A 12,305-nucleotide genomic window follows, 5' to 3' on the forward strand; every position below is an offset into this window, starting at 1 on the left:
GTTCCCCGAACTGATCGGAAGAGGTTCGTAAGGACGAACAGTGAGATTCCGACATTATCAATGACCCACAAATAAAGGTTGGGAAAACATCGATGCCCCGTTTAGGAAACTAGTTTCAAGCTATTCTGCTCTGAGCTTCAAAGTTTCAAGATGTTCTACCTACTGTCAAGCCAACGAGACACGCCCTACGAAGAAATAGCCTGACTGTTACTTTTCAGTGGGACCACCTGATTGTGAAGTCTTGAAAGGTTGGTCAGAACCGGGACACTTGCTTGTTCGTCTTTGGAGACGTCGGGTAAACTAATCACATGGGTCAAGCGTTACAACGTTCGCCTGCTTGAACGTGATAATTCAGACGCATCCAGCGTGCGCTGGTGATGTAGTGGCAACATACTCGCCTCGCATTTCGGGTGTTCGGATTGCAAACCTCACCACGGTCCAGGATATGCACTGGTGGTAAGCTCTAATAAGAGGGAAACTCAACCCCAGAGCTTACTCCTATTGTGCAGATTAACGACAATAATTGCACCAGGACAGGAGGAGGACTATCCTAACAAGAGTGATGTGAATACGTACTGCTTCTCTGTCGAATACGACACGAAACCGTTGAATTCTTTTGAGATTTTTCCTCTGCATGTATACCTCCTCAACCGCCCTGTTTGAGTTAATCATGTTTGGGTTGGATCATGAAACCTCTTCGTTTCCGGTCGCGACCTCTAATTGTGGCACAAACCTTCTCGCGTTAGGGATATTTTCAGTTGTCCTTCAGTACTTAAGTGATTTTTCCGTACACAGTCCACACCACCAAAAGTTTCCGCCCGAGACTTTGCAATGTTCAAACACCCTTTGACTAATAATAGCAGGGTCAACAGATACCAGTGGCTTTCTGATTGTCCGCATGTTCATCTTGCACCTATATGGACTGATGACTAATGAAAAGCGTAAATGCAAAAAAGAGTAAGTAGGATCATGATTTCGACCTAAATCACTGCTGTAGAACGCATGAGTCTGCAGTCATGAGTGGCGTGTGTAGCTGGCAGTCACGCGAACTACGTATGCTCAGAACGACCTGGTTGGGATGCAATCATCTTCAGGTTACCCAGTGTTCGATCGAAAACAGCGCCATCATCCGCGTGCTATCCTGTACTTGACGACGGGTCATAGTTAACCGTTACAAGGAGCTGAGGCTGCAACAAAAACCTTGAGTCACCTCACACCGCGACGCTGTCTTGAGCCTGCTTCAAAATGGGGGAAGTGAGGCGATTCGTATTCCGCGAGGAGCACGAACTAGTTCACGAGTAGTCACGTGGAAAATCAATCACGACCTCATGGATGCGAAGGCTGGCAAAGGATAGCTCTTATACTGCGAAATGATCTCCAGTTTCAGATTTTGTCACATGATGTGGGTTCTTGCAAAGGCATTTCCTGTCAAGATCAAGCAACGAAATACTACAGAACCACGGTTTGGTGTATCAAGGATCTAGTCATGTATAGCAATCCTTCGAAACTTAATTCGAGTTCCAGCTCTATAGGATCAACACAATGCATGCGCAAAGTTGTATGCTCAGCCTAGCATTAACAACAACCATTCAAGAGGAAACTGGTCCGAGGATTCTACAGACAACGGTCGAAAAACTCTCTCGCACACTGCGCTAATTTGTTGTTACTGTAAAACGTTTGCCTTTCCAAAGCGGTCCGTCAATAACACGTAAACGGCAATATCTGTACCTCCTTTCATCTCGTTTTGTCGTTACTTAACAATCGTCATCGTGCATTAGCATGAAAGATTAGGCGACCAGCTGGTTACACGACAAATCTTCGCCCACATATTCTACATTCTTTTGGTTTGGTGTTTTGGGTAATTCTTCACTTTTACCCCGGGAGAAATCTACCACAACTTCCATGATTGCATCATTACCCTCGCTGTCAGTAACAGCAGGAGTCAATAATGATGCCCGAATCCCATCCAACTATTCTAATTTGCTTGAAGACTCTAATTCAAAATAATAAAATAGTAAATGGAATGAACCTAGTGGTCACACGGTACGATGAGTGTGCCCGGCATCCAGTTATCCACCAAGATTTTTCGTATCACGCTGAGTGTCAGGAATAAACTCAGGCAGGAACTCCAACAAACCAAAAAAATACTGCTACGAAGGTATGCATAAATGTATACTTCATTTTATCCAAACATATAGATACGGACATGTGTATCGACTGATTTCGCATTCACGTCAGATTATTGCCCAACACGCTGTATTGTGTTTCCATTTCGGTTTTACGCTGGATGATGTTTGCTCATAGTAGGAACCCTGTTGACTATGTAGTCGACGGCAACAGAGATGTAGATACGATCAGCTACAAACTCACTGCACAAGACGGGTAACATCAGTAGTGTCAAGTGTAGAAAAATTCATGATCTGAAAACTGTTCAAACAACGATAGGAGGAAACGAACGTTTGCGCGGCAGTCAATACAAATACCGAATATATTAAACGAGCACATCAAGGAGATTCCACAGAAAACAACCTTAGGTACAGCGTGTGTCGGGGAGAAGCTCTAAGGAGTGAGAGTGAGTGTGTTCAGGTAACAAGGAACAGTATGTGGAACATGTTTACATGCAGGTGTAAAGCAGAATAAAATGACGCAACTCTATTTCGTCCTAGAAGAAAATCGATAGGCAAGTTAGATCAATCGTCCACGAATAGGTTGCAATAAAAGCCAGAAGCAAACAACTGGCTCACCGTTCCCTGCGTAAGATGGGCAATATCAATTACACCAGGTAGCATGAAATACCATAAACTTATTGGTCAAAAAGGAAGACTAGTTACTGGGCAACCTCTAAACAGCACCCGCCCCATGTGAATTTCTGGCGCATGTCGTCAATGTAAGCTAAAGTCTCAAAACCGTAGCAGTTTTGTCGTTCTACGGAAACAAGCCTCATAATTTTTCTACACCCAGCTTTATTCATGCGACACATACAACCACAACATAGTCAGAGCATCACAAAACGGTGATAATTCTCCGTCTTATGAATCAATATTGCCCAAATTAGCCCGAGAAATGCGAGAATTATAGACTCCGTAAAGATCACAGACGCAAACAACTCTAATTGAGGGGACACTCACCTAGGATAAATAAGGTCGCCATGATTTCCAGTATTTCCGGTTCTATGTGTCGAAAAAGAATGACTGGCAGAACGGAGAAGAGGGTGCACAACGGGAGGATGAAGCCTAGGCGACCGGTTAACCAGCCGCCACCACTAGAATAAAATTGAAGTAAGTAGGGAAACATTAAAATGAAGAACAACAATGCTTAAAGAGGCAAAGTAATGGTCAGATCTACGCCCTAAAAACCCTAATGGACAACCAAGCGTCAGTTTACCCACAGAAACCCAATGAATTCGAGTAAATTATCGATGAAAATCGCAATCATACATTGCAAACATTCTGTTCCCTTGCACTGTGGAAAAGATTGTCCAGAATGCCTGTTTACAGCGAACCAAATAGATTTACTTAGTGAATATCAACAAATTCAACACCGCATCGAACCACAGGTACATGAAATCGGAACAAATCCACCATTACTTGTTGAAGAGGGCAGTATACATTGTCTGGCAGCGATGGTTGGTTCGTGACAAACAAAAGCGGAATCCTAAACACGGTTGCGCGACGAGTGACCAATCGCTCAATGACCTGGAGATTCGGCCAATCCAAGGAGTTCGTTGGTTAAGGATGTACGTTTAACCCATTCTCAAACGCTAGCGTTTTTGGACATAACAACGAATAACCGAAAACAACGATTTGTTCGGTCTCACTCTCAGTCAGCTGATTGCCGAATCGTGCAAGTAACCTATTAACAAAATTCCACTTGGTTTGACAAAACCTGAGAGGGAACATAGCCATCTGAACCTGCCCTTGGGTTGCTCAATGATACGTGTATAAATATGCAAATCGACTGCAACTGAAAGTTAGCAGTTTTTGCTAAGCCAGGTCCAAAACAATGGAAAGTTATCACAAGAATGGGTCGACTCCGACCTGACCGCTACGGGTAACGGCGGTCAACCGGTGATCGCGGCCGAGTGAAACTCCTGCCAGCAATATGCCACACAGATCATATTTAGAAAAATTAGAGACGAAAGCGACCAGTAGCATGCGTCCTTTGTCAACCCGATATTAGATTGAGTGTGTTACTTTTGGGTTCCCTTCCTGAGAAGGGTTCAACCGGGCAAAAATTAGGAGAGGCTTGTTAGTTGTGTAACGGTTATTCAACTCAAGATTCGTTCCTGTATTTGGCATTCCTTTTTACTTCCGCTGACAAAAGGCTTAATCGGGCATGATACTCGTGTGTACATTTTAGAGCTGTACTTTCTTCTTGACAGTTTTCCTCAAGAACACGGCACTGTTTTCGCACAAATTCCCCACCCTTTCCTTTATTTCACTCTACCGAAGCCTTTTCCCCTCATGGTCGCATGGCTGTTATCCTCTAGTAGGTATTACCAATGTATTGCTATCAATGATGACAATGATGTCTCCCCTCCTTTATAAAAACCGAACAAGTAAATGCACAACATTGGGGCTATCATAGTAATCTCCCGTGTGATAACTGTAGCTAAACTCAAAGTCCGTAGACTTACTCGAAACTCTTGGGGACCCGTTGAGTGGTAGTAATACAGCATATACAAAGCAGTATGCCTATACCAAGTGAAATCACATGGACCTAGAGGAATCAAAGAAAGGTTATAAACAATTAAACCAAGGCCAATAACTCCTTATGTTGGTTGAAGTAGTCTGCAAGCGAATAGTCAAGCAATAAAAAAACAGTGGTAGTCACAGTTTTCAAAGAAGGTACACATGACCAGCAGTGATTAGCATTTATATGGTGGAGAGATTCTACGAGAGTAAGATAGATCGGCCGACAAAGAAGCACTCCGGAAGAGGAAATATTTGAGACGAACATGGATTTTCCTGTCGCAATCCCCACCAGATGAAAATAAACCAACCATGGAGTAAACAACTTGTCATTAAAAAGAGACACCATAATGAACCATTAAGTGTTCGTCACGTGGCTGTTGATCTGTCCACCGAGCTTGGGAATTAACTCGCAAGTGTTTCGTTATCAGTGCGCGCACTGATAATATGTCCTGGCTCATTTGGTGACGAAACGTTTGCAAGCCAGCCTGGAAAACAGATCAACAACCGCCTGACCAACAACCGACAAAAGCATCCGAGCTACCAGTGAAAGGAAGAAGGCCTTCGCTGCGGAGTTACCTATTAGAAAGCGCACAATGACCGGTTACAGACTATTGGACTGGGAAGCAAAACTCTCATTTGTACCTTATTTACAAAAACTGGACATCCATCTTCTCCTGAATGCGCCTTCTTGAACTTTCCTGGAGATTCATTGACTCCAACCATTAATTGCTCAAATCCAAGCAAATGTTACAAAGCGACTCCACAAATTCCGAAACAGATCTCCCCTTTTCAAGAGGCGCAAAGCGAAATTCCAAGAACGACACGCACTACTCACATGCCTCCCCATCAGTAGTATCACCGTTGCACCAGTATTCCGGCATATTGCCAACACGGTGACCTAGACTTGTCATTCAGCTGTCAAGCAAAGCGGCTGAGCTTTTTCAGAAATAAGTGAACACATAAAATTTTCCACAATCTGTGCAGAAATTGACGTAAATAAACCACCAGGCATCAGCTGGAAGGCATGCATTGCAACACCACCAGCCAAGCACAGAAAGGGGTTCAGGAAACTATCCTGGAAATAGGAGCAAATAAAAACAGCTGAACTTTTCGTAAACATCCGCTGCTAAATCATACGTCATGGTACGTTGTGAAGAGGTGTCGACAGCATTGGTCGCGCCAAGAATAAAGTATTCCAAAACTTATTGCAATCACCCACAAGCACTCATCTTTTATAGATTCTACAGTTTCCGTGGGGCGACACGAAAACTACTCCTCTATAGCAGCCGGTCTGAATGGGCTTTGATTATGCGTATATGCACCACAAATGTGCGAAATTTTGGGATTTGATTGAAGAACTAAGTACTGACACAGGATTCTTGTCACCGAACAAGAGAACATTCAGAAGCACCTCCTTTCGGAAGCATTTTTTCATCGGTGGATCACAAATGCATGATCAAGTTCCGATTCGCAAATTGTGCCGTCTGATACGCAATATGAAAGGATTCCAGTTCGTTTATAGATTCTGTCTCAATGCCAACCAGTTTTACAGGCGATGACGAAATGATGTATCGAAACAATTTGCTATGATGATACTGAAGTAGTGTAGAATTATAAGTCCCTGTCCGGGACGGATATTGCGTCGGCATGAGTTACTGCATCATGACGAAATGAAACTGTATTTGAACGAGCACTTGACTATATCCACCAAGGTAAGGCAAAAAACCATAATTTGGGGCATTTACGCACTTCACCTCGAATGTACCCGTGTGAACGCAGACGTAAAAATAGCAAGAAGTAAACACAAAATTGGTGATCAGCGGTACCCTGCAGAAGACTAGAGCTTTTCAGCAGACGGGCTCGTCAAGACTTGCTGAGCAAGAATATGGATGCACGAATGGACTTCACAATCAAAGAAGTGATCCACTCTTTGTTCTATTGAGAATATAACGGTGAGTTCGTAATCTCGCTTCAGGCAGCTCAAACATCGCCCTTGAGGCAGATTTCCTATTTAAACACCAACTACTTGGATATAAAAGTAGTGTATGTGTAGAACAAAAGAGCTGATGTCACGTTCACACCACCCGCTCGAACAGCCGTCATATTGTCCCATCCAGATAAAGAGGGGAAGCATTCGACTCGAGTTTCGCTTTCATCGTAGCTCATCACCAGCGCACGTCCCTGGTAGTGGCGAATTTTGATCTCCGGGGTGTGTGTTACCATCACCACACCGGCGCACGCTGGACGCATCCGAACTTTCATGTTTGGACAGGCTAACATGGTAACGCTTGACCCATGTGGTTGGTTTGCCCGTAGGCTTGAACGACGACCCATAACATTCATGGTTGTTTCGACCGTGAGGGACGCTTGAAACCTGATTTGTTGTGGGTGTTCGCAGAATTTGCGGAATTCAAATCGACATCACTCTCGCTTGATTCTGTGGGAGACACTGGATAGAACTCAGTCCCTTAATATTCTACCATGCTTAGGAAGCCCACGAAAACAGCAGCCGTATGAAGAACAGCGAATTACTGTACCGTGAGAAGTCGTATTACTTAGGTTGTCTGGTGGCAAATCCGAACTATTCTCAGCGACTGGAGTGCGAAGGCAAGATCGCGCAACACTTTTAGTATGGTAAACACATGTAAACACACTTTCTGACATAAGAAAACGCGACATAAGCCTTGGAGATTCGTTCATATCACACTATAACCGGAACCCACATAACATCGGATCCGTAATGTGAAGTGAGCCGGATGATTACCCGGAAAGGTAACCTTCTCCCGCTCGCCGGATCAGCTGGTCACATGGAGGCGACTCAGCAGCGACTACTCAATGACTTGAGACGAAACATGAAAGTTCTTTCCAGTCAACGTAGCCATGTTGGCGACCACCATCTTCCCTAATAAGAACTCCAGTATGAGACGTATCCATGGTCAGTGACCCTAACAAATATGGTATGTCACGCGGAACATTCTGCATCAAAATTATCTCATTCAATGCGTAACACTCGCACTCCCTGTCATGCCAGACACACAAAACCACTTAACGTCAACGAACTGGATGGGTCATCATCTATAACAAGTGACTCTTCCTTATTCGTCTTAGCCTTGATCAAAAAAGCCGCAACCGCTGCAGCGACTGCACTGCGGTACCCGGTCTGTAGCTGGGCTGACTCAATGAACTACAACCATGCCCACAGGGTCAATAACACGAGTCTTCTCTCATGATGAATCGATCCGAAGTAGATAAAGATGTCTCTTAAACCCGGATTTTGGACCTGGTCGGACTAGTAAGACCAATTATCAGGAAAAAGACTCACACGATGAACAGCATCGCTGTTGGCTTCTGCACGAATCCGGTAAATCGAACATATCATAAGGAGCGAAAACAGCAAGGCGGAAAGAAGCAGCCACGAGAGTTCAGTTGGTGCCCTCTGCTTCAAGCTCCATATGTTTGTATTGTGTAGAAAAAGCAGCACAGCACATATCACAGCGATAGAACCGAAAAAAGGACGGCGATGACTGGCTACAAACAAATGCATGACAAGACAGTGCAAGAATCGTGGTCATACACGAATATTGAAATGCTTCAGGTGAATTTTTAAAAACTTTAGAGACATCAAAAACAATTAATATTACCGTAGCTAACAACACTACGCTGTATCAAGCTGCGAAAGGAAGATACAACATCTGAAGGATGCTGACCCAGGTTTCTCAGACTCACTGTCAGAATCCCGAGCAGTATAAATCATTTTATGGAAAACGGTAACATACTGTCGTGTTGACAAGTGTAACTCTCTTGGATGGCAAACCTAGGACACAACATATCAGTGGTTCATGAGACTGAAAGACATGAGTGGAGCAGCCGGTAGTTGTTGTCTCTGTATTAAAGTTATTGCCTTCAACAACGAGCTCAGTCTCCCTCTTCATCTGGCAGCTACACCAACCCTTGGAACGTCGTTTGCAGCCAAACAACTGAAGTGAACTAATGTTACAAAAATTCCAGCTGTTGTCTTTGCTGTCCGCTTTTCAAGATAGACTTTTCCTGACCCTTCTTTGAGGCGCCAAGCGCCTTACCCTTTCCACACCATTCTTTTGATTACGGAGCGTGATTCTATTAAATTAACATAGTTGCACGGTACTGAACCAACAGCATGCTGTTGTCGATTACTATATACTACACTATATACTATACTACATTCAAGCATCGTTCGAATTCCAGATAGATCTTGTGACTTACACACCATGCACATCTTAGAGACTCGATTTGATTGTCTGCCAAGCAAACATATCAAGCACGTCACTCATCTGTATGGCGCCTACTACGGCTAGAAGCATTGGTATGAACTGGACGGGATTCTATACATACGCACATATCGATTTCCCTCCTCCGCCTTATCCCTCACTTCGAAGAACAGACAATACATAATGGCGTATAGTAGCACCATAGTAACTAGAGGAGTGTGTCAAATGTTTCCTTGACAAGCACATACACGTCATAAATGCAATAACCATATATGTGCGATATAAGAGTTGCCAAGTATGAAATGTCTTCAGGGAGTGACCAATCTGTGTAAAGGGTCGCGGTACCTTCAATTGTTGCCCCTGTTAGCCGTCACAGTGCTGACACATGCATATAGCAGACAGTGAGCACAATAGGTCATATTGTGTGTCCATCTTACACAAAAATATGGTGTTGAAGTTCATGAGGATTGCATAGCTAGTACAAAACCAAGCTCTATAAGTTTGCACAAAGAACACTGAAAGTTAACAGGCTGGTACACAAAACGTTGTACCAGGTCTGCGGCGTATTGTGTCGCGCCCCACATTTGACTAACTCATGTTTTGAGAAAAAAATATTTCGAATGTGCCCAGCCCTGAAGCTACACCTACGACCCCTCGTGCAACCATTCAAAATCACTATGGGTACAGGAAGTGTTCCCAATGGAAAGACGAAAATAGCCAAGAAACTCACCGCAGTGGTCAAGTTTGCCAAACCCCCGTGCAATACTAGACAGAAATTGTACACCACAAAAAAGCAGCACCGTCATCAACTGAAAGTTGCGGAAAAGGTAGGAAAGATAGGAAGTTATGTTTTAATATGGTTCACGGATAAACTAAAAACTGAACGTTATGCATTTGAATCTACTAGTCGTATTAGGCGCGGATGAGACAACCAGCGAAGCCAAACGAAAAAAACCGAGGACCCCGGAAAAGTCGTTATTCCTTCGGCTTATCAAAGCTGACCATCACTAGTATGAGGATACCGACGTTCGACCACCGAAGCTGACAACCACTGGTCCGACATGACTACCATCAACTCACAAAAGATATATTGCACAACTTATCTGCTCCATTCGTCACCGGGCCATGGTTTCATAGTGTCAATTCAGTTCACGTGACTGACTGCCCACTTTTGTAGAACATGGAAAGCAACCACGACGTAATACACGCGAAAACTAGATGAATTGCCACCTAAAGCTGACCATAAAATATGGGTCCGTACGCTGCGACAAACCATCACTTGGTTCAGAACAAATCGTCCCTGGCATTTTGACCTGTGACCGCAAGTCTAGTTATCTCCATTGCGGTAGAAAAACTAGCAGGTGTTTGGCACACATTATAAGCTAAGGTAGTTCGCCAGCTTATGGATGTATTGAAAGCAAGCCATATACTGGAAGTATTGGTAAAAGTAAGCTTGCAATGAAGGATATAGGCAGAAAAAGTTTTCAGTGTCACGAGCACTTACCAGACAGCACCGCCAATTGGTGGAAGTACGGCACCAATATTGGGTCAGAAGTACATTACCTTGTAGTGACACCAATTAAGATGTGGTGAAAACATACTACCAGCTTCTTCCTTCTCGGGGCTCATCGCGTGGATGTACTTCTCAAGTTTCCAGCACTTGTCGTTCGGCTGCAACGCCCTTTCGGTGCCTAGCTGCCATACCACCAGAACGAAGTACGAGGGCTGGGATACTGCCAAGTTGCCCAAAGATGCAGGGGCCAGGTTCGAACCAACGATCTTCGGTTCAGTAAATTCGCGCTCTAACCACCGAGCCATCTCGCTATCAACCTCGTGTTCCATGTGAACACCAAGTTGAACGTAACTGGTGAAATACACTTATTTGTAAACCAAATTGGTGTTAACGGGAGAGGCAACCGAAGCTCTCGTTTATGAGACGCGTTAACTGAACGTACTGCACGGATGCGACATTCGGAATACCAAGTTATATTTTCTTGACATACAGTCTGGAAATTCAAACATCTGCAACAATATGTCGTTGAGGCCCATTTCCAGATGGAAATAAATTCACGATTTATGAAGAGACAACTCACTAGCTGAACACCAGCATGGGCTGAGATCCAGTTGGAATAAATATGAACAATATGCGCACCAAGAGGGAAAATTTCCATTAGCAGAAGGATACAGAACTGCACACAACGTTGCCAAAGTAAGCCATAGTTCCTTTTTCCAGAACGATTGGAAAGGAAGTAGTCTCGCTTGGACAGACACCACATAAGGACGAAGAAACTGGAGGCAATCCAACTCAATGCTATTCAATCTCGAACATACCCAGAAAGCAGAAGCTGAAGTGAAAACTGCAATCCAAGCGCACATGATATTATCCAGGACAGAATCAAACAGCAAAGCGAAGGAAGTGTAGTATGTATAAATACCTCCAGTAACTGTCGGATACAAGGGTCAAGCATGGGCATGAAAACAAACCTGAGGATCCAAATCGGTCAACTTAAACTCATAAATGCAAAGAATGAAATAGTGCAAAAGGAAATTGGTTACAGGAAAAAGATAGATGATATTGTGCCACTGATGCCTAGAATTAAGCGTAATATTAGAATGAAAAGCAAATACCATGATGTGAAAATGACAGCAGACAGGACGGCCAAGGACGCAAAAATGACAGCTGCAAGTGTTATGGCCAGTATTCTGTAAAAAAAAGCGTCATAAATTTTGCAGTGCAAACTTACAGGCTTCGATTATTATCACGGCTGAAGATAAGACATACTAGATACTGAACTAGCAAAGACAACAGAAATCTTCGGCAACTCCATAAAAGTGGACAGAACTCACCTTTCTCCGATAAATACACTAATCCCCAGAGCCGTGAAGACTACAAAGATGTGTATAGCCCCACTTGAAAGCATCATTCATTCGCTTCAATAAAACATTCAATGCAACCCGCACAGGAGCAAAAGTCCATCAAATGCGAGAATGATCTTTTCTGAAAATGCAAAGGGGAGCTTGGATAAACAGAACGCCGATAGATGAAAATGACTGAATAGAACCCAACAGGTGAATTATTAGGAAGGTGTGTTGACCAGGTAGTGTGTTTATTAGGTCCCTTATCTTAATAGTCGGGCCCCGCAGGAGGCCAAAATTTGGCTGGGGATTAAAAACCTTTTCAGATATGTAGAGGCGTGATATGAAAAAAAAATATCAGCCATGAGAATGCAGACTTGTCCAGAAGCACCCGGGAGTCAGAGATTAATGCGAACAACGAACATTTTGGTTTGGATCCCTATGTTGACCTTCCATATATCTTAAGGTTGGAACTTAAATGACACGAAGAGACTGGACCTTACCGTGG

The 12,305-nt window shown here is 43.7% G+C and overlaps 1 protein-coding gene across 1 annotated transcript in view; it reads right to left on the reverse strand.

Moving 5' to 3' along the window:
• T265_10917 (hypothetical protein) overlaps positions 1–11,865 on the reverse strand; it is a gene marked incomplete at both ends in the record, with an annotated part of 46,675 nt that extends 34,810 nt beyond the window's left edge. Inside the window, 9 exons of the mRNA XM_009177431.1 lie at positions 3,129–3,262; positions 4,637–4,719; positions 8,017–8,222; positions 9,672–9,750; positions 11,035–11,230; positions 11,273–11,385; positions 11,426–11,531; positions 11,570–11,644; positions 11,789–11,865. Coding sequence (XP_009175695.1) covers positions 3,129–3,262; positions 4,637–4,719; positions 8,017–8,222; positions 9,672–9,750; positions 11,035–11,230; positions 11,273–11,385; positions 11,426–11,531; positions 11,570–11,644; positions 11,789–11,865 — 1,069 coding nt within the window. The remainder of the gene's footprint in view (positions 1–3,128; positions 3,263–4,636; positions 4,720–8,016; positions 8,223–9,671; positions 9,751–11,034; positions 11,231–11,272; positions 11,386–11,425; positions 11,532–11,569; positions 11,645–11,788) is intronic.
• Positions 11,866–12,305: the final 440 nt, after the last annotated feature.

Source organism: Opisthorchis viverrini (genome assembly GCF_000715545.1).
Source record: "Opisthorchis viverrini unplaced genomic scaffold opera_v5_420, whole genome shotgun sequence".
Classification (NCBI taxonomy): domain Eukaryota; kingdom Metazoa; phylum Platyhelminthes; class Trematoda; order Opisthorchiida; family Opisthorchiidae; genus Opisthorchis; species Opisthorchis viverrini.